The sequence below is a fragment of the Dasypus novemcinctus genome, chromosome 11 (assembly GCF_030445035.2).
Source record: "Dasypus novemcinctus isolate mDasNov1 chromosome 11, mDasNov1.1.hap2, whole genome shotgun sequence".
In the NCBI taxonomy this organism is placed as follows: domain Eukaryota; kingdom Metazoa; phylum Chordata; class Mammalia; order Cingulata; family Dasypodidae; genus Dasypus; species Dasypus novemcinctus.
This window is the reverse complement of record NC_080683.1, coordinates 71,262,818-71,286,046: the sequence shown is the minus strand read 5'-3', so window position 1 is coordinate 71,286,046 and position 23,229 is coordinate 71,262,818. Positions and strand designations below refer to the sequence as shown.

The window sequence follows — 23,229 nt, the reverse complement described above, 5'->3', positions numbered from 1 at the left end:
GCTAGGCAAAAAAATAACATTGCATTTTTATTTTAGTTTTATTCTAGTGAGACAGTTTCAAATGATGATTGCTTTTTCCATGTTCTGTTTATGATTTACCTGTTAATATCCATTACTTTTCATTGCTTTTTAAGAACTGTGTAACATTTCCTGAAGTAGTAACTAAGAATTTATGCATATGAAGACAAAGGGTTATTACCTTAGTGAACTTTAATGGAATCAGCAGCCTTCCCATTATCTTTTTAATGTTCCAAGTTTTGATGGCAAAGATTGTGGTTTCTTTTCTTTTGTATTCTTTTTTGATAATTGCTGCACAGTAGGGTCCATGTTAACATGAAGCAGATGGCATTTAAAAAAAAAATAAGGTCGGGATAGGAGCAGGAAGTTCTTGTAGACAGTGTCCTTTGCCTTTTGAGGGGTTATATCATGCTGTGTTCAGTGATTATTCACTGTGAAAAGTTATTTTGTCACTGACTTACATTTCACTTAGGAGCATGGCATCAAGTTTGTGGACATAAGGCATGCCATTTAATTCTTTCTCACATCTTTCTAAATCACTAATTTAAGATCAGATTCTCTTCTGTGATGTGCCACATTTGTTGGAGATCAACACCTATCGCATAACTCTCCACAGATAAAAAGGGGAAATCCATACATCTTCCCTTCCTTAAATGAAGTAAATTAGTCTCATTTCTGGAAGTATCCTATAAATGCTGAATAGTTAAGTAGCCTTACTAGTTGCATCTTGAAAGAGTTTAGAGTAAGAAAGTGTTGGACTGAACTCACAGTTCTAACACATGCTTAGAGAAATTTTAAAAATCTAAAGCATTCTCCATTCACATAGTTTATTCATCTATAACCAAGTCTTTGGATTTGAAGATATCGAGACAGTTTAATTTTGAGTCAGCATTATGAAAATAGCATCCAAGGATGAGGGTAGTGCCATTTTTCCCTATTATGTTAGGCAAACTTGGGCTCTTTTAATTGTGAAAATATAATTTTACTTCCAGAAATGTCCTTGTTTTAGTCCCTGCCCTGCTATTTTTACTTAAATTTTTTTTTTCATCAACTCTGCATAAAACACCATGTCTGCTCTCATGCTGCTTTTGGCCCTCAGTGGATGTGTTCTCAAGAAAAACTGACGCCTTTGGGGAAGGCTGGCCTAAAAATACAATCCTTGAGGTGTTAGACCATGCATGGGTGTGGAGCAGATCTAGGGACTGCATTTTTACCATTGCAAATTGCTGTATTAAGTGGAATAAAAGGATGATGAGTGAGGCAGCAAAGCATTTTAGAAAGAACAGCGACTTTGGAGTTGGTGGTCCCTGGGTTCCAATTCCACATTGCCCACCTACTGTGTGACTGGAGGCCTGTCACCTTCTGGGCTTTAGTAACCTTATCTTAAAAATGGGGAAAGTAACTTCTACGTTTGGTTTGGTTTGTCAGGATTAGCAATAATTTATGTTAAGGTCTGGCACATGATGGGTGTTTAAATGGTAGCTGTAACTGTACATCTTAAAACATTTATCTTATTCCGGAATAAGACTGATTTTTTGTTCCCCCTTCCTTCCTCCCCATATAATGATGATTCACATACTCTGGACCTAGGGTGCCTGGTAATCCTAGCTCTGTTACTAGTTGTGTGATCTTGGACGAGTTACCTAAATTCTCTGTACTTCAGCTCCCTCATCTCTAAATGAGGTCAGTCGTGATGCCTGCCTTCTAGAGTTGTTAATTGCGTTAATATTTGTAAAGTACTTAGAATAGTGTCTGGCTTATGTGTAAGCACTAGGTAAATATTTGATAAATTAAAGGAAACATTCAAAGTCAATATTAATTGGTAATTGTTTTTAATAATGGTAATGTAATTGGAGATGTTAATCAAGGCCACATGGTTGTATGTTAAAAGATGGACCCACAGATAAGAGAAATAGGTACAAAGAAGTTTAGTGAGATAAAAATGGGCAACCCTGAAACTTGTACAAATTTAGATAACTGCTGTTGATGAGTAGGAATATCAAAATGGTGGAGATTTTCACTGTTAAGCAACTCTTATGAGAACCTGCAGAGAAATGTTCTCATGAGAATGTTTCTCTGTTAGCAGGAAAAAGACAAATAGAAAAGGAAGGTGGCTCAGGAGGAAAATATACTTCCATTTAGAATTCAACTAGCAAAGGAATACCATACCATTTCTCTTCTGGTTTATAGCTATCAAGCAATAAATATATTATAATATATATATATACATAGTACTGTACATTTCAGATATAATGTTGGAAATTGAATGGGTCTATGTATTTTTTTCTGAATGACCATCAAGTGCGTAAAATGTTTTATCTTTTCTTTTGCCTTAAATTAGCATAAAAAGTATCAGAGTTGTTTTCTTTAAAAGTTGAATTTTTATAATAATTTCTTTTTATACCTTACATTTCAGGTAAGGCCAATTTTCAAATAAGGCTTTGTTTTAATCTGAATTAATATCTGATAGATTTATGCAGATGTTCTTATATTGCCAACCTCATAGTTAATGCTTAGGTTAATGAACCATAGCTACTGCTCAAAGAGAAATCAAAGAATAGAAGACATTGCAAAGGGGAAAAAATTGTAGGGGAGACTTAAGAATATGGACAAATCTATAAAATGAGTAAAGAAATATGTTTTTCATGGTAATGTAATTTTCCCCTCTCTATCAAATTTTACAGAGGTTTTAAAAAAGAGACAGTAAAAACAGATGGTTTGGTTTTGTAATTTTTTACTGTGAATTTTAAGAATATTTTTATGACAGAATTTTTTAAAAAGCTCACCACACCCTGTTTTACAAACTTTTATTGGCCATAGTACGTATTTTAAGTTAAGAAAAATATTCACAATGATGTCAGAGCTCAATGAATGAAGGAGGTAGAGCAGATAACTAAGTTGTACCCCACATTTGCCCTCTACTTTTCATCCACTTGCAACCCTACCCTGTAAAATAGGGTAAAATAGAGCAGCCCAGAATTTTACCCCCTAAAAACTAGAGACATCTTTTATCAAGAGATTAAAGAAACTGAGAAAGAATTGGAGTAGCTAATAGGAGTGCTTGTGCTCCAAATAAAGTCCTTCCTTTCCTGTTATTTGTAAATCTACACCTGTCAATTGACAATTCCAACCTCTCCAGCGGAGAGCTTCCTGCCACCTGCCTATCATAGGAGACTGATAGAAAAACACAGTCATGTGTCCAGTGGCAGAAGAAACCCACAGCAACCATTGAGAAAAAGCTACCCTGTCCCCTATTCAGAATATGTACTAGATAGATGACATGAAAAAACGGTATCATGAAAGAGTGGAAACAAAATAAATAACAAATGTCCCCAGAAGAAACACAGATTAATTAAGGAATAGGAGATAATATAAAAGAAAAGAAAACTTTACCAGAGATTCTAGAAGATGGCATCTGGAAAGTCAGAACAGGATACAGTAAAATAGAAACAATAAAAGAGGAAAAATTCTTGGAAATTAAACATTTGACTGCTGAAATTAAACAATTCAATGAGAAATTTGAAAGATAACCGTAAGGAAATCTCCAAGAATACAGTGTCAAAAGAGAAGCAGAAGATTTGAAAGAAGGGTTAAGAGACAGGCTCAGTCAAGTTGTTCTAACATCCAAATACTTAGAATTCCAGAAGCTACAGTAGAGTAAACAGAGTGTTAAAAATATCAAATGAAAAACAGAAGCTCCTCTTGTGGTCTAGGAAATATTCTGAATCTTCAGAATGAAGAGTTCTGATAACTCAGTACATGGATGAAAACAACTCTAATGCAGACTAATTCTTGTAAAATTTAAGAATAGTAAAGATAAAGAAAAGAAACTAAAAGCTTCTAGAGAAAAGCAAGGTCATCAAGAACTCATTCATTTTTAATCACATCCTTGCTTTTTGGCACAAGGTCTTATCTCCTATCTCCTATTTTCCTGACCCAGACCTGGAGCATGCCATTTTTTAAGGCACCTTGGTTTCTTTTATTGGTGAATCGTGTTTAGAAACCAAGACCTGAGTAGTAGTGACTTATTGCTTCAGGATATCATGGCATCTAGGCCCTTTTAGTAGTAGATAGAGTTATGGGGAAAATAGATGTTGCTTAATTTGGTGCCTAGTTGAGATTCTAATATAAATGGTAATGTTATCCTAAGTCCCAGAAAGGATGTATTTAAGGGGGAACAAAAAGATTCCATGATTGCTTTAAAAATTAATTTAATATGGCCACCTGAAAGGTTTGATGATTTGTGAAGGATCAATTAGTAAAGAACCATAAATTGGAGAATACTTACTTTTCCTTCAGGTTGACCTAACCTGGGAACTGGTGAGGCAATAAACAAATCAATGAGAATATTGTTTTTCTTATCCAATTATGTTTCCCCTAAATTTCTCCGATTTCTGAATTTTGATAAATATATTTAAACACTTCAGGAATATAGAAAAAGGCATAGAGCAAAATTTGTTTTTTGTGGATTTTGGAAAGCAGCTAGCATTTTAAGAAATAGTAGCTATTATTAAGTTTTCACAAGTTTGGGCCAGTGCAGAGGCCTGCTGATTTAAACTTAGTTGAGACTTTACTCAGCAGTCCCTGGAGAATGCACTGCTTCTGAAAGCACAGATTTGGACAGCCTACATATCTCCCTCTCTACTGCTAGATTTTCGTGATCAATAAAGACCATGCTTTCTGATTTATTGGTAAGGGAGGATGTAATACCAGAAACTGGTTGATTTTTATAAAGGGTGTTTATTTGGGGTAGAAGCTTACAGTTACCAGGCCATAAAGTGTAAGTTACTTCCCTCACCGAAGTCTGTTGCCATGTCTTGGAGCAAGATGGCTGCTGACATCTTCTGGGGTTCAGGCTTCCTGGGTTCCTCTCTTTCTGAGTTTCCTTTCTCCCAGGCTCAGCTCCTCTGTTTTCTCCACAAGGTCAGCTGTAGACTAGCAGGCAAAGGGCTCTGTCTCTCTCCTCTGGGCTTCTTCTGGGTCTAAGCTCTGTCTCTGTTCCTCTGTGTTCTTCTCCTGTGTGTTTATTTCCCGGGCTCCAGCTCAAAACTCCAATATTAGAACTCCAACACCAAAACTCTAACATCAAAACTCTAACTCTGTTCTTTTCCATGTCTTTTATCTGACATGTCACCCTACTGATATGGTCCAGTCAAAGCCCTAATCATAATTAATCATGCCCAGTACAGACCAGTTTACAAACATAATCCAATATTTATTTTTGGAATTCACAAACCATATCAAACTGCTACAGAGGGCATGTTTTATACATTTTCCCGTAGGTTACAATGACTTTAAATCTGTAAGTAGAGCCATAGAGACTGGGCAACTAAAAATGACTTAAACAGTGTTTCTGTTTAATGTGCATAGGAATTTTCTGAGGATTTGTTAAAATGCAGATTCTAATTCAGTAGATTTGGGGCCTGATAGTCTCCATTTCTGTCACCCTCCCAGGTGATGCAGATACTTCTGGTCTACAGGCTGCACTTTGAGTAGCAAATTCTAGGATAATACCGAAGGTTTGCTATATTTTTTGATTTGGCATTCCAAAGACAAGGAACATAGCAATGGCTTAATATTAAAGGCATTACCTTTCATTCAAATCAGAGTATTTCATACTAGGAGATAGAAGATGGCACGGGAAAAAAGGAAAGATAACTGGTGCCATGGAGAAGTGCTTCTGAGAGCATCAGCTGCCTGTTCTGCCAAAGTGGAAGCACAGTGAGGGTGGAAGATGCACTCAAAGCAAGAGGAGTGATCAAAGAACAGATGTTCGAATATCTCTGCTGGGTGTTGGTAGCTGGAGTAAAGCAGCTACCTGCTCTTCTGTACTTTAGTCTATGGGATCACAGATATTGGGAACCTCCTTGAAATGTGTGCCCCAATGTGGTCCTCACATATAATTCAGTAACCCCCAGAGGCAACTGTGTTTTCCGCTGAGGAAAGCAAATCCTTGAGAACTCCTTGCCGTCTTTTGGGAGCACTCAAGATAAATACCTGTAGACCAGCCATGAAGCTAAGTCCTTCAGCCCTGTGCCCTACACATCTTATCTGTATCTCTAAGCACACGGCAGCATAATTAAAGAGGTTAAGAAAGAGAATGATACTTGTCGAAATATGTCTGTCAAAAAAGATAATTAAGTTAAATTATCCCAGTGTTATTGGGGTCACTCAGCTATAAAGAATACTTCTTATATAAGGTTTTATTATTAGGTTTTCAAAGAGGCAAGGTATTATACTGTCTTTTCAATACATTGAAATTATTCCTTGAGTTTCAACTTGGTTATTTTATTTTCTCATATAATAAAAATAATAAAAGCCACTTAAATATAGAAAAAAAGTAAAAAGAAGAAAAATCACATATTGCTACCACCCTTATTTTCAGCATTTGGGTAATTATTTCCCTTGAGTCTCAGTTTCTCTCTCTCTCTCTCTCTCTCACTTTTTTTTCTCTCTCTCTCTGTGCATGCACATGTGTTTAACAGTGTTGTAATTATACAATATATGCGAAGTTCTATCCTGTTTTTTATTACTTAACACTGCATTTAGGCATTTCTTTATGTTTTTTACAGTCTTAATAATTAACACTTAAAGTGAATGAATCATATCAAGTTATTTAACTAGATTCCTAAATATTGGTCATTTAGATTGAAACTTTCTAAAGAGCTGTCAGAATTTGGAATATATATGGGGAAATAGGAAGTGGAGGTGGAAGACTAGAAAAAAGGAAATGTTCTTTTTAGTAGATTTTGCTTTAGTTTTTTTTTTTTGGATGTGATTTAAAAATTATCCTTAAATCTTTTAAAGTGTGAGACAGCTGTGTTATTTCAGGAAGGGGATTCACAGTGCAATTGGTATGTTACTAGATGGATAATTAAATTTAACAGAATGCATTTAACCAAAAGGAGTCCCAGGTTGCTGGACTGTATTTAAAATCAGTCTTCCCTCCTTACCATTCTTGGTTGAAGACATAATAAAAACTCCCTAACGGTGCCTTGCTCCTGGAGGGATATCAGTGGTGTTAACCTGGAGGTATGCATGGAGTGCATTTGAGCACAGAGAGAGGGGGCCTAGTCTGAGCTGCAGAATTTTCCTCCAGGTGTTAACCTGGAGGTATGCATGGAGTGCATTTGAGCACAGAGAGAGGGGGCCTAGTCTGAGCTGCATAATTTTCTGGAGAGAATTATGTCTGAAAGCAGTCTTAAAGGAAGTTTGAGTGACCCGACATGGAGATGTGGAAGACTTTGTAGGTAGAGGGATAAGCAAGGGCCACAGCCCATTCTTAGACCTGTCATTGCAGGGAGGTATAATGCTGGAGAGTCCTTCTTCCATGGCAAAGGAGTCCTGCCCTTATCAGATGATGGGAGAAGAGGTGCTGGTCAGAAAAAAACAAATAGGTGGGCATATTAAAATCTGGAGCAGAGGAGAGGAGGGAAGAGTTTCCCAACTACACATGTATCCTTCAGAAATCTTACCCATTTTTTGGGTAATCATCCTTCCAGGCTCCTTGGCCCCTGAATTCTTATCAGTTGAGAGCATGTTGGGTCCCTCAAGTGTTGAAGAAGAAAAAAGATCAACCATCATTTCTGTAGTTGATGGAAATCCATGAAGTGGTAACATGATTAAGATTGTGATTTTTAAAAATCATCTGGCTACTGTTTGGTGGGTGGGCTTAAAAGGGGAGGGCAAGACTGAGGAAGGGATATCATTTAGGAAGCTGTCACCTATACTAGGGCCTTTGGCCACAGAAGAGAAATAGTTTAAGTACTATTTAGGAGATAAAATAGGCCGGATAGAGTGACTGGTTTGGTGTGCTGGAAGAGGAACAAGAAGAAATATGTTTGACTCAGATTGGAGTAAATGAAGGGTGAGGCTATTAACTGCATTTGGAGTACTGAAGAAGATTAGTAGTAGTTATCATTTTAGATGAGTATTTCTTTTCTGGTGCTTTTTCCCTCTCTTAGCTGTGGTTCCCTAGAAACCAGAGCCTGAGGCAGAGCTAACATAGTAGTCTATTTTGAGACCTGCAGTCTCAGGGTAGTGGTAGTTAGGGAAAAAGGGAAGAGGGATAGGAAGAGAGGAAAAGCAAATAAATACAAGGTGACCTGTCCCTGATCTTGCCACAACTTGATCATATGGGGTGTCTTCCAGAAAGGCTTTACAGACTTATTCGCAGGGTGGTCCCTGATCTGGCCACAACTTGATCAGATGGGGTGTCTTCCAGATAGGCTTTACAGACTTATCCACAGGCTGGTCCCTGATCTGGCCACAACTTGCTCATGTGGGGTGTCTTCCAGATAGGCTTTACAGACTTATCTGCAGGCTGGCGGGCAGTCAGGGGAAGGAAGGAAGAGGTGTTTGTTTGCCAGCTTCTTTCCATCTGTCTGTCCCAGTTCAGGAGTTTGCACCATGGGTATTGATCCTTATTGTCGGTTTGGGTTAAGCAGACACTCTGGGCAGCCCTTGGGAAGGCAGATCCCATGCCCCACAGTGTGGCAAGTAATTTGAGAAGTGGTTGGAGGAGCCAGAACCATTGTGGGTTGGCTCTTTGGGGTCAGGCTCAGGCAAGCAGCTTAGGTCTGGGGGACTTATGGAGGCCCTTGTAGCAAGTGGTGCTGAGTGAATGGGGGGAGATAGAGAAATAGTGTCCAAAGAATTTTCCCAACTTTGCTCAATGCTGTTCTCTTTTCCTGGTTTCCGATGTATAGTCTGTAAGAGTTTTATAATGCACTGATTTCTTTTATACTGTTTTATTTTATTACTAGTCAGGTTTTAATCATATGTCCCTCTAGTTTTCATGAATCTGATGCCTCAATTTAGATCAGATCATTTTAAGGCTATGGGTTTAATATCTCTCTGTTTACTCTCTGGCTCATTACTTAGAAGACAGAAAACTGCCCTAAGGGTCAAATCACACTAGGCACTGGATTTCATCTATTCTCTGAATATTACTATACTAATCTTTGCAGCTTGCTTCCCACAGAGACAAGATTCACCAAATGTTTAGATAAAGAAGTCTAGAAGGCCAATAGCTAATGAGAAAATTAATTTAGAAAATTAGAAAATTAATGAGAAATTTTAAAGCCAATGCTGTAACTCCTAAAGATTTTATAAGCAGGAAGTAAAAGGGGACATTGGATTACAATTGTGATGACAGAATTTTTTAAGTTAATAATTTAGTAGCTTTTTGTTGAGTGTATACTATATGCCAAACCCTGAACTGGGTTTAAGAATATGGTGCTGAACAAAAAAAAGTCACATCACTTCTTTCCTGGAGTTCACACTCCAGTCAGGATGGGGTTGGGGATGGGTATGAATCAAAGAATCAAACAGATAACTGTAAAATGACTGCTGATGACAGAAGTACACCTTGAAATAGGACAGTAGAATGGGGAGGGAGGTGGCTTCGTCAGAGGATATAATGGGAAATAATGATGAAGGAGTAAGAATGACCAAGGTGAAGGGGAATAGGGTTGGAGAAGCTATTAATTATTTAGCAAATATTTATTGAACACCTCCTAATGGCAGGTACAGTTTTAGGTGTTGGGAATACAGTTGTCAATAGCCCAGACAAAAATTCCTATCCTCTGACAAGTTATTGGTAATTTGGATGTGAATTTAAATCTGAATGCCCATGTAAGTGAAAAAAAATTAAAAACTAAACTTGTTTTCACCCTTGTTCTATGCAAAGAGTTTATAAGTGATAAAGGATGATATTCAAGCTTTACTATAGCATTGATAGATCAGGGCAGGCTTATGACTTTTTTTAAAAAGATTTGGGGTTTATTATTTAATAAGACTTAGTATTTCCTGAATCTACAGTCTAATACCATTATGAGAATGTCATTGGCGGATAAGAAATATGTCTGAACACTTCAAAAAGGCTGATGAAATGAAATTGGCCTGCATTTTTCCCCAGCGGTAGTTTCCAGGTAGGTAAAGGTTTAGATTCTCAGCAGAACAATGGCCTGATGAATGTGAGCTAAAGAATAAGAAACAGAATTAGGAAACAAAGGGAATAGGAACAAAACCCATCACTGATGGAGCCCATAATCTCTTTTGTTTTTTGCATTTCTAGAAAGGTTCCAGAAGGTTAATCTTCTATTAGCCACTTTAAAAAATACAATTTCCTAGTTTTTAATTATAATGAATTTACTCTTCTATTAAACGCTAACCTTTCTTGCCACTTGAATTTCAGTTTTAATTGTCATCACAAGTCACTTAGGGTTTCTGTCTCTGAAACAGAGCCCTTACTGATATTTAGTTTAATTCTTCTTAGTATTTGTGGGGAGAAGTAACATGAATGTAAACTAATCCTTATGCTTAATAACCTAATTTTTAAAATGCCCATGGAAGAACTAAATGTTCCTTTGAACATTTGTGAGAAAATTCTTTTTTTGTGTGGTGAATATTCTGGTTGGAATTAAAAATATATTAGGAATGGAACTGTTATAAATAGAACACTGCTTATGGTTCATATTTAAAATGTGCATATAAACAGCTTTTCTTTTTAGCTTTATTGCTTATAGGTTTTAAGTTATATATACCTTGAAAATAAATGAGATTTTGAAGCAAAGGTGATTTTCTTTTTATAAAAATACTTTAAATAAACTCATCCCCCTACCTTTACCTCATTCCACTCCACTGGATTATTACATGTTCTTTTTTGGTTAGTTTCTTCAAAGCTTCCTTTTATTCTGTTTACAAATAAACCAAAGAATAAAAAGATTCCAGCAAAATAACACAGATATTGCTATAACTATAGAGCAGGTTGCCTTAATTCAAACATTTCAGATACAGATATTGGTAGTATGAGGGGAGGAGAATTAATATGGAAGATGCTATGATAGCTAAATTCTCATCTTTTCTAACCAGAAACCAAGAGTTAATCTATAAAAGTGAAAAATCATGAATAGCCATTTCTTTATATTATTTAGAAATAAAAAAGAGTAAATGCTTTAAAAAAGTTAAAAAATTGAAAATGGCTATCTCTAAAAACAGGGATAGTGTGGTGAGGGTGGGGCAGGGTTTTCTTATGTGTCATTTTGGAACTCATTTGATTATTTTGAAAATTATGTGCATATATAATATAAATATATATTAAAATGAGTAAACAAAAGTCCTAACCTCACAAAACACCGTGCAAATGACTTTAATTTATTAAATATTTATTGGACTGTATACAAAGTATGATATTCATAGGGAACAATGAAATAAAATCAATCTCTAGGAAAATACAATCTTTTCAGAATAAAGCAAGTATCTAAATCACTATAGTAGCAGATGAGTCTAAGTGAAGCAGACCAAGAGAATACTCTGACCATTCCAGCTACTGAAGCTCCAGTAACTGTGACATTCCAGCATAATTCAAACATAAAACTCTCTATTTATATCATCAACCTAACAGCCCCAACATTGTTTCTGTAGGTGCTATATGAAGAGAGAATCATAAATTCAATCATTTCTGCCATATGCCTGTATGTGTATATATATGTATATGTGTGGGTATATGTACACCGAATATATGTACCTAAAGTATCAGGAGTTTTACATGTGGACATTCTATGGTATATTTTATATACATATATGTGAGTATATATATACAAACACACAGATAAACACATATTCACCTGCAATTTTAAGTTTTTCTTACTTGGAAAAGGTAGGAAGAATTTCCACAAATGCCAAATAAAGACTGCTCTAAATGAAAATTAACATGAGGTCTGTTGTGTACATATAATCAACCTAACCTAATTGTCTTCTGCTATCATGCTGTCACTGTCCCTGTTCCTATGGAAATGTAAATTAGAAGACTACAGCTTTTATTTAATCTTATTTAAAATTCAGAGAAACTTCAAGTCACAAAAGTGTTTGATGAGAAGTCCTGAGAGGAAATAATCTTTTGATGTAGTTACTGTGAGAATGCAAAAGCAACTGCCTTGGTTATTATGCTGTCAGTAAAATCAGGAAGAAGGCAGGGAATTCTTGTGAGCCAGGATACAATAGAGTGTAGGGAGCTCTGTAAAAATGTAAGGGCAAAGGCATTAAATGTATGCATCCTTTGTTCCCTGATATCAAATTCTTGCTCTTTCTTTAATGTTTAACTGTAAAATTGCTTTTGTATAATTTCTTTGTAGACTCTATATATTAGGGAAATTGACGGTTTATATGTTATAGGCTCTGAGAAGCTGGTTAGAGAAGCTCTATGTGTATGGACTGGCTTAGCAGTGGGTGGGCTTCTGTACAAAGGGATTGGGCATACAAAATGACTCAGAAATATAACTGAGTAGTCATATTGCTTGGGTGTTGTGAAATTACAAAAATTCTAATAAAATTCATTCAACTATTGAATTCATCAGCTATTTATTTAAGGATACACTATGTGCCGGGCACTAAAAACACAGTGTTAAAAATAAAAATGATTCCTAGATTTCTGGTTAAACAGGCCAGACTGACTATAGACATTTCATCCCAAAATCACATGTGAAATAACTGTAAAAGGATTTTTAAACAAAATTTATAAATCCAAAAGGACAAAGGGTATGACTGAAAGACACATCAGTAGATAAGGGATTTGTTTTTAATGAAGATGGAGATGTGGTAACTCCATCTAGAGGTTTTTCCTCTAGGGATATTTCATTACTGGAAAAGACTAGCCCTTTAGTCCTCTGCACAGGTAGTGTATGCCTGGCTCTGGTAATCTGGGGACAGCATGGAGGAGAACAGGTTCATATGTTGAATATGCAGACAATTGCTCAGTCCTGGTTTGTTTGTTTTTTTAAGTACTGGGGTCTGGGAATTGAACCCGGACCTTGTATGTGGGAAGCTGGTGCTCGACCACTGAGACACATTGGCTTCCCTGAGTTGTTTTTTTTTTTAGATGTTTTGCTTGTTGGTTGTTTTTGTTTTTTTCAGGAGGCACCGGGAACTGAACCCGGGACCTCCTGTATGGAAGGCGTTTGCTCAACTGCTTGAGCCACATCCATGTCCTCAGGCCTGCTTTCAGCTCTGCACTGATATTATCTTGTTTGGCTTCTCTCAGGTACCGTGGCACCACAGAATTGGGCTACACGAATGGGGATGTGTGCTTTCATGTATTTGATCAGAAGAGAGGAGGAAATCTGGGGAGGGCAGGTGCCAGTGGCTCTGTATATAGATTTTCAGTCACTTTCTAGTTTTCAGTCCCACCCACACTTTCTGTGGTAACCAGTGTCTCCTAATCCAGGTCCTCTCTGGGGATTAGGCATTTCAGACTCTTCTAAGTATATTCCCCTGAAGTATTGAGGATAGAGTTCTCTGCTCTGTTCTTTTTTTTTAAAGATTAATTTTTTAAATTTATTTTTCTCCCCATCCCCTCCCAACCCCTCCTCTCCTCCCCCCTGTTGTCTGCTCTCTGTGTCCATTCACTATGTGTTCTTCTGTGATGGCTTTTATCCTTATCAGCGGCACCAGGAATCTCTGTTTCTTTTTGTTGCGTCTTCTTGTTGTGTCAGCTCTCTGTGTGTGTGGCGCCATTCTTGGGCAGGCTGCACTTTCTTTTGTGCTGGGCGGCTCTCCTTATGGGGCACACTCCTTGCGCATGGGGCTCCCCTCCGCGGGGGACACCCTTGTATGGTACGGCACTCCTTGTGCGCATCAGCACTGCGCGTGGGCCAGCTCCACACGGGTCAAGGAGGCCTGGGATTTGAACCACAGACCTCCCATGTAGTAGGCAGATGCCCTATCCATTGGACCAAGTCTGCTCCCCTCTGCTCTGTTCTTAAGTCAGTTACCACATCTCCATCTTCATTAAATCAGAAATTCCTAGATTTAACCAGAAATCTAGAAATCATTTTTATTTTTAACACTGTGTTTTTAGTGCCTGGCACATAGTATATCCTTAAATAAATAGCTGATGAATCAATAGTTGAATGAATTTTTTTTTTTAAATTTACTTTATTTCTCTCCCCTTCTCCCTCCCCCCCACCCCACCCCCATTCTGGTTGTCTGTTCTCTGTGTCCATTTGCTGCGTGTTTTTTGTCCGCTTCTGTTGTTGTCAGCGGCACGGGAATCTATGTATCTTTTTTGTTGTGTCAGCCCTTCGTGTGTGTGGTGCCATTCCTGGGCAGGCTGAAATTTCTTTTGCGCTAGGCGGCTCTCCTTACAGGGTGTACTCCTTGCGCGTGGGGCTCCCCTATGCAGGGGACACCCCTGCGTGTCGTGGCCCTCCTAGTGCATAACCACTGCGCTTGGGCCAGCTCCACATGGGTCAAGGAGGCCTGGGGTTTGAACCGCGGACCTCCCATGTGGTAGGCAGACGCCCTATCCATTGGGCCAAGTCTGCTTCCCTGTTGAATGAATTTTATTAGAATTTTTGTAATAATGGGAGTCTTTGATGTCAGAAGAATTATTATCTATATGTAGGCATGTATAACTATCTGAAAAGCATCTTAAGTTATGGTTTTGTTTAAATTCCATTCCATTTTATATTTTCTTCTCTCAAACATGGTCAAGAAAGCAAAGTGTTTTTTATTACTTCAGGGTAGATATATGCTTGTTTATTTGGTGAGGCACAATTATAGCTGTTACAGTAGGTTTAGTGTACACATTTGTGTATTTATAAATTTTCTCTGGAGGTAGACATATTAAGGCTGATTTTTATAGCAAGCAAAGTTTTTACTCTTAATTTTATGTATATTTAGGGTTTTAAAAAGACCAATAGTGATCATAGGGTGTAGCCTTCCAACTGCTATACCCCCTCCACATTTGACCCCTTTGTGGTTACTAAAGTTGGGATCCATTGGCTTCGTGTGGCATTTTATCCAGGAGTGTTTTACATTGTGAAATAAATACCTGAAGATGGATAATATCTAGCAGGTACAAAGAAATTAAGCTATAAAGATGAGAGCAGGTAGAAAAGTTGATATTTCAAACAGAGATCAGTATTCTCTTTATAAATTCAGCTCTGGATAAGAGAGTGGGGATTGTAGAGATAGACGAGTATGATAGCCAGCCCAAGATTTATCCAAGTGCCAGATCATGAATCTCAGCAAAAAAGGATGTTGTACCCTACTCCCATATCCTAAGAAATGAATAAATGAATTTTTGGCAATTATCTCTAAAACCAATAACTAATTTACATCCAAATAGTGAATAAATGACATTGTTGTTTTAAGCTTCTCTGTTTTAAATTTTCTAATCTTTAGGGATTTATTTAAGGAATTTACTCAGAAATCCAGAGAGTTCTTTGTAACTGAAGGTGTTACTTTGGTAAAAAACCATAGAAGCAAGAACTTACTCTACAAAAGTAGATAGTAAATTAAGAGATTAGGAAAGCCCCTTCCATATAACTCTAGGGTTGCAGAAATTACTAAGAAGATTGTGGTGGTAAGGGTAAGAGAAAGGTGATAAACTCTTTGGAGCAAGGTACTAAAATATATTTAAGTTTTCTGGAATAGATTCTTTGTACCTGAATATTTTTCTAGCAGACCCCTTTATCATCCTTATCTTTATTATTTGGTTCCCAACTTCTGTCAATCTTGCTAACACAAGATAAGGTAGGTTTTAAGTGAGAAAACATTGAGAAGATAGAAGTATATCAGAAAAGAAAGCATGGAGGTGTGTGGGCTTAGAAGACAAGAGAGCACGTAAAGCAAAGAGGGATTTAGAAAAAGAATAGGAAAGAAATCATGAAATTATGACCTAGACTTTATTTGTAATTATTCTTGTTCTGAATGGCTTCTCTAGTATGGATAGTAGTAGAATCTGAAGAGAAAATACTTAAGAAGAAAGGATAATAGCTCAGACTTTTATTGAAAATAACCTGGTACCTACTTAAAAGAATATTAGAATTGAAATGTTGTATTTATTATATGTTAAAAAGTATATTGTAAGTTCTGGGTTCTTTACCAACCAGTTTCATGTTAATATAAAAATGGAATATCACCTTCTGTTAAAGAGCTCTTAGAAAAAAATAGTCCTCTCAAGGGATAATAAAGTCTGGGATTTTAATAGTAACTGTAAAAAAGACCATAATGCTACTGAAAAAAATAATATATATTAACAACAGGTTATAAATTTTACCTTTAGGATGGAAATACATTTTGAGATTCTTTTCACTTTCCTTTTATATATGAATGCCGTAAAATTTTCACCAGGCTTGACTAAAACAAAACAAAACAGCCCCACAATATTTTAGGGTTGACTCGGGAAGGGCCTAAAGTATTTTTAAAGGGCTAAAAAGAGCAAACCTTGGTCCTTGATGATGAAAGTTAAGCGGTCAGATGTTATTTATGAAGTTCATTTCTCATTTCCTTTTTGTGTTTTGGACTTGTTCTCAGGCAGAAGAACTCCTTTGGAAGATGGAACACTTTGTCCGTTTTCCAGAGTGTGCTTCCCAGCCCATCAATGGAACGTGATACTGCTGCTCTCTGTTGAAATGCTTGAAGAACACCTGCCTCTCTGCCTGCACCTTCCATCCTACCGAAACCATGGTTTTCTCGGCAGTGTTGACTGCATCCCATACTGGGGCATCCAATACGACGTTTGTAGTCTATGAGAATACCTACATGAATGTTACGGTTCCTCCACTATTCCAGCATCCTGGCATCGATCTGCCTCTTAGGTATACCTTTGAAACCATGGCTCCCACTGGGATGAATTCTTTGACAGTGAATAGCACAGCTGTGCCCTCAACACCAGCAGATTTTAAGAGCCTAAACTTGCCTCTCCAGATCATTCTTTCTGCTATAATGATATTTATTCTATTTGTGTCTTTTCTTGGGAACTTGGTTGTTTGCCTCATGGTTTACCAAAAAGCTGCCATGCGATCTGCAATTAACATCCTCCTTGCTAGCCTCGCATTTGCAGACATGTTGCTTGCAGTGCTGAACATGCCTTTTGCCCTGGTCACTATTCTTACTACAAGGTGGATTTTTGGGAAATTCTTCTGTAGGGTTTCTGCTATGTTTTTCTGGCTGTTTGTGATAGAGGGAGTAGCCATTTTACTTATCATTAGTATTGATAGGTTCCTTATTATAGTCCAGAGGCAGGATAAACTAAATCCATATAGGGCTAAGGTTCTGATTGCTGTTTCTTGGGCAACTTCCTTTTGTGTAGCTTTTCCTTTGGCTGTGGGAAACCCTGACCTGCAGATACCCTCCCGAGCCCCCCAGTGTGTCTTCGGGTATACAACCAATCCTGGTTACCAGGCTTATGTGGTCTTGATTTCTCTCATTTCTTTCTTTATACCCTTCCTAGTGATACTGTATTCTTTTATGGGCATACTCAATACCCTTCGGCACAATGCCTTGAGGATCCATAGCTACCCTGAGGGAATATGCCTCAGGCAGGCCAGCAAACTGGGTCTCATGAGTCTACAGAGACCCTTCCAGATGAGCATTGACATGGGCTTTAAAACGCGTGCCTTCACCACCATTTTGATTCTTTTTGCGGTCTTCATTGTCTGCTGGGCCCCATTTACCACGTACAGCCTTGTGGCAACGTTCAGTCAGCACTTTTACTATAAGCACAACTTTTTTGAGATTAGCACCTGGCTACTCTGGCTCTGCTACCTCAAGTCTGCGTTGAACCCATTGATTTACTACTGGAGGATTAAGAAATTCCACGACGCCTGCCTGGACATGATGCCTAAGTCCTTCAAGTTTTTACCACGGCTTCCGGGTCATACAAAGAGACGAATACGCCCCAGTGCTGTCTATGTGTGTGGGGAACATCGGACGGTGGTGTGAATATTGGGACTGTCTGACATTTTGGCCTATGGTTGTTCTTTATCTGACTTTCAGTTTTCTTTCCCATGGCTTCCTTATATACACTTTGTTTTTTATAGGATTGGTATGTGTGTGCAGTGTGAAAATGAATAATTAGTGTACAAATAAAGAATGGTTATTGGTTATAATTCTGTTACCAAGGATACGCAATAGGAAAATGACCACAAATGTTACCTCCAGGGTTCAAGAGAAATCCTCCATTTAGGATAGGGAGATGGGGCTTTTTTTGTTTGATTGATTTTATTTTTGTAATAGGAATCAGGATTGTGTTTTATTGAACCTACAGTTGCATTGAATTAATTGTAGGTATTTTGTATGCTGCTAAGGTATGCTTAATTGAGTTTATCAATCCTTGTTTTTTCTGGAAGAAACTGCTGCTTTTGCCATCACATTGGAGCCAAAACCTCATATATCTCAATAGATAAATATTTAGTTTTACTTAAAAAAAATAACCCAAGGGGTCAGTGACATTTTAAAGGTCATTAATATTTACTTTGGTGCACTTTAAGAAACAATGTATAAATTCAGTCTTGTTTTTTCAGAATTGTTTTTATACATGATGTGCTTTAGGAAACTGGCATTATTTTTAGGAAGATAGTTTTTTAAAAAATGCATGTACAGTTTTAAAGGAGAGAACATAAAAATGTAAAAATTTTTCTAAGCACAATAGCAATCAAGGCTGCAAAGTACCTTTGCAAATCTAAAAGGGGAAAGGAGTAAGGGGGTGGCTGGTACAGGTTGTGGGGATTATTTTCACTCAAGGATGCTCACTGAGTGTAGTGGGGAGAAGGGGCTAGCATTTATTGGACGCCTGCCATGTGCCAGCATTTTGCATCATTTTATTCTCACCGCATCTTTGAGGTAGTTATTATTTTTTCCTCTTTTAAAGATGAAGGGAAAAAGTCTCAGGTTAAAATCCACCCACGGTTACCTGGGATCCAAAAATCTGTCAGATTCCTGAGACTGTGCTGTTCCACTGTGCCACACAGACACCTCATTCAAGTTTGATTGGTGAAAGAACTCTGTGTGCTCTTTAACTTTTCCAGACTAAAACCTTTTTTTTATATTAAAATAGCATCATTATTTTTATCTACCAAAAGAAACATGAAAGCATTTCTGAGTCTGGAAAATAGAAAAGAAAAAATAAAACCTCTCACAACTGTACTACCCTTTTAAAGTAGAAACTTAAAAGTTTTAGGTAAATTAGGCTATCACGGAATAGGGAAATTTTTGATTGGCAAAACTTGTTTTACGTGACCGGCAATTATTGAGAAGTTCAATCCAACAGTATGTAGGTTTTGGCCTTATAGGTTTGGATGTTTTAATAGGCCAACTGTGTTGTTTCTACATGTGCTAGACAGAACAACATCGTTGCCCCAGTAGCAAAGCTGGAGTTCCTGAATGTGCTTAGAGGTGTGGCTCTTACTGATAAGGGAAGTTAAGCCATGGTCTGAGCCAGAGCAAACTTTAATAGGGCAGGTCTGAGTTTTCAAATTATCTTTCTCTTACTGATGATCTGCCCTTAGTGCATCCAGGGTCTCTGGTCAGCTTCTCTTTGTAACCACCGGCACACTTCATACAACAGCCCACAGGGATAGGACCGTGCGACCTGGTAGGGCCATGTGAGCTAAAAGTATACCTTGTGGTGAGTTTACCATGAATATCTTTTGGATTTATAGCATCTCTTCAGAATTGTAATGCTTTGTGAGCCAATGGAAGAAGGGGCCTCTATTTTTGTAGTGGTAAAATCAGAGTTGGATTAGATGAATCCCTGAGGTCCTGTCCAGCTCTCATGTGCTTTCCTTCTTAGAAGAGGGTAGAGTTTTGAAGAGCCCAGCTGACTCCAGCATCACTCCTTGGTCTCCAGTATTACTTCTTTACATTGACTTCATTAACTTTTCTTAAAACCGAATGTTACAGTATCAGCATTTAGGATTTGAAGGGTTGATAACATCAGGAAAAACTGGGGTAAACGAGTTAAGGCAGTTGTGATGGTGTTGAAACTCATTGTCTAGTTTAAGAATTCTTTTGGGAATCAAGCATATTAATCAGCATGTTGTTTTGGGATCATCTAAAGATGATAGTTCACCTACCTCTTTAATTTCTAATTGATATTATTCACAGGTACTGCTGTTATTGTCCATAGGACCTTATGAACATAAACACTGTTGTGTATACCAGTAGCAGTCACATTGAAATGTATCATGCTTTCCATTATCAATATAAAGTTGATTTCAAGGAGATACTAATATGTATATTTGAAATTAAGACTTTCTATAAGGAAAGTCAGCATGATCTGTATTCATCTTACATATTGGGGCTAGACCTTAAACTCTTTTTGTGGTTGGAGTTGAAATTGAGTTGATTTTTTGTTGTTTTTTTTTATGAGCATTGCTTAGGTACTCTTGTGCTACTTAGTAGGCAGTGCATTATTTGGTGAGAGCTCTGAACTGCCTGCTGAGATGCTCGGTGTTTGTGAAAGAAGACCATGTGGGGCCTTTCTGAGAATTCAGCAACAACACCGAACAGCTGTTCTTATTACACTGGATAATCTTGATCAGATGACAGTTTACAAATTGTTTTAAATATTTTTACTATGTATACATTTTGAGAGCTTTAAAGAAATTACTTTGGTGCACCTTTGACAGTTTAGGTGCAGAATCTTTAGCTGTTGCCTATTTTTCTTGAGGGAAAAAAGTACCACTGCTACGTATCACTGCTGACTGACATAATCAGATTTTTTTTTTCTTCTTCTTGCTAATAAGGAAGAAGCATGAAAGAGATAATGAAATATTTGTGATCAAACAAAAAGGGTCAAAAGAAATCCCAAATAGTTGGGAATGGTAAATTTTAAAACTTTAATAAGTATAAATATCCCCAGGGGCCCTTGTTAATAATACAGATTCCTGGGCTCCCAGAGTTTTTAGTTTCTTGCCTGCTAAAACAAATAACATAACAATGGTTTGATTTAATAACAGGAAGTTTTGGCTCACGGTTTCAGAGGCCAGAAGCCTTGCTTCTTCCTGGGGTTGATATCTTCTGTCTGCCTGGCATTCCTTAGATTCCTTGGCTTTTCTGTCGCATGGCAATGCACATGGCAGCATCGTCTCTTTCTCTTCTGGGTTCCATTGACCTACAGCTTAGAAGCTGCTCTTGTGCTTCTCTCTCTGTCTAAATTTCATTATGTTTATAAAGGACTCCAGTAATCTAGATTAAAGTGCAACCTGATTCAGTTAGGCCTTAACTGAAGTAATATTTGAAAGATGGGTCAACCTCACAGGGCTGGGGCTGGGGCCTGAAATACCTTTTATGGGGGCCATGATTCATTTCCCACAGAGTCTGTGGTTGAGCCAGGAATGCACATTTTTGTTGTTTTAAGTACTCTGCCTGATTCTGGTTCAGGTAGTCCTTGGGACACATGTCAGGAAATACCCTTGAATAGCCATTTAAATATTGTCTCTTTTAACTTAACTGGTATATTTCACATTGGAAGTGATTATTTTGAAAGCATGGTTAATCCACATTGAGAGGAAAATCTGTTCATCATTGTGCCTAATTTGCTGCCAAGTGTGATAGGGCTGGATTTCACCAGTGTTAGCTTTACCTTCTTTTGACTGGCAAAATTCTGATAAACCATATAGTTTCATAATAGAGCAAAAAGAGTGACTTAAAATTTGAAGGTCATAACTTTCAGGAGCCTAACTACTCTAATATTTTCTTTTCTCCTAGAGAGAGATGTCTTTATCGTGTGTAATTTCCTGAAATGCGTGTGCGGAGAATGTAAAGATTGATCTGATTCTTTTTGCTCTGCTTATACCAGTCATGTTTAATGGAAGCATGAGTAAAATAAAATGACTTTTTAAATCTGTATATTTCTGTTGTTGACCTTGATATTTAATTTAATTTTTCCTTGATCTTTGTTTCTGCTTACATGAAAAATATTTATGTATATATGAAAGAAAAATTTTCACTTGCTTGACTTTTTGTTCTACCGTCCTTTTTAGTTTAAGTTTAAAACACTGCTAAATTCAAATTCATTTTCACAACTATGGTCTTGCTAAACTGCCTTCATTGAAAACTCAGTTTTTGTAATAAAAATATCAAAGCACATGTTTGTTATTGCAAGTAAATTGTAATAAATTTCTTAAATATCATATTGTTATTAATAGTCCTTTGTAATTAAAATTAATTTATCTTACAATAGTACTTGACCTGTATGGGAAAAAAAGAATCTTGAGTTTTGGGTTGTAATGTTTAAATTTCAAAAGTATGGTAACTTATGCATATTCTTATTACAACCAGAAAAATAATTCCCAATAAGAAAGTGAATAATTGTGTAAATATTTCTACAGTGGACTTTCTTCCTTCCCTCCACCTCTTCCTCCTTTCCTCCCTCCCTCCTTCTCTCTCTCTCTTTCTTACATCGCGTCTTGCCTTGGAAAAGTTTGCCATGAATAATACTTTCTGTTAAATTAGAATGTGAGTTTAATTTCATATCCTGCTTTCTTTGGATTCTTATTTTCAGATTTGTGCTCAAAGCCTAGTAAAACTTAACTACGGTCTAGTATTAGAGATTCTTGGTGTAGCTCTAGATGAAATGAAACCTAGCAAAAGACTATTAGGAAACAATTTTAAGACATTCTGTCTAGGAGAGTTATGAAGATTTTTAGTGCTGATACATTTAAGATTAGACTGCCACATTGCTTCTATTTTGATGAAATGTTTTCATACTGCACTTCCATTTCTAAAATCTAAGATCTTAAATCCCCTTATAAATCCATAGGATTTACATTTACATATACATATACATATACAAAGATTTCAACTTTGTGTCAAATAGACATGGTTTTTTCCTTCTTCCTTTTCATATGCACGCAGTAGCAAAATATAATTCTTTAAGTTACAGAAGGTTGATTTACAAAAGAAAGTTGTCATTGAATCCACATTTGATGATTTGATGTTTCCTTCTGAAATGTAAAGGTATGAAAGATAAAGGAAAATAGAGGGATGTGTTGAATTAAATGCACTTTCATATCTATCATGAAAATAATGGACCCCACTCAACTCATCTATGATAAAGAGAACCATTATGGAGCAATTTCAGCCTTAAATATTAAAGTACCGCCAACCAGATATAATGCAAAAAGTAAAAATTTCATGGCTGTATCAGTAAGGGTTTAATCAGAGCAGCAGAACCAGTAGGAGATATATATGTTAAAGGAATTTACTGCAGAGAATTGGCTTTTGTGATTGTGGGGCCTGGCTAGACACATCTGAAATTCATAGGATATGCTATCAGTAAGGGGAAGCTAGAACTCAGAAAGCAAGCTGAAATTCCAAAGATGGAATTTCTTCATCAGGGAAGCCTCACTTCTGCTTTTAAGGCCTTTCAATTGATTGAATCAGGCCCACCAAGATTATCTATAATTTCCTCTCCTAACA

General features: G+C 37.1%; 1 protein-coding gene across 1 annotated transcript in view; it reads left to right on the top strand.

The window, feature by feature from the left end:
• The window catches only part of GPR63 (G protein-coupled receptor 63), a 40,061-nt gene extending 18,120 nt beyond the window's left edge, over positions 1–21,941 (top strand). Inside the window, exon 2 of the mRNA XM_004455430.4 lies at positions 16,339–21,941. Coding sequence (XP_004455487.2) covers positions 16,489–17,748 — 1,260 coding nt within the window. The 5' untranslated portion in view covers positions 16,339–16,488 and the 3' untranslated portion in view covers positions 17,749–21,941. The remainder of the gene's footprint in view (positions 1–16,338) is intronic.
• Positions 21,942–23,229: the final 1,288 nt, after the last annotated feature.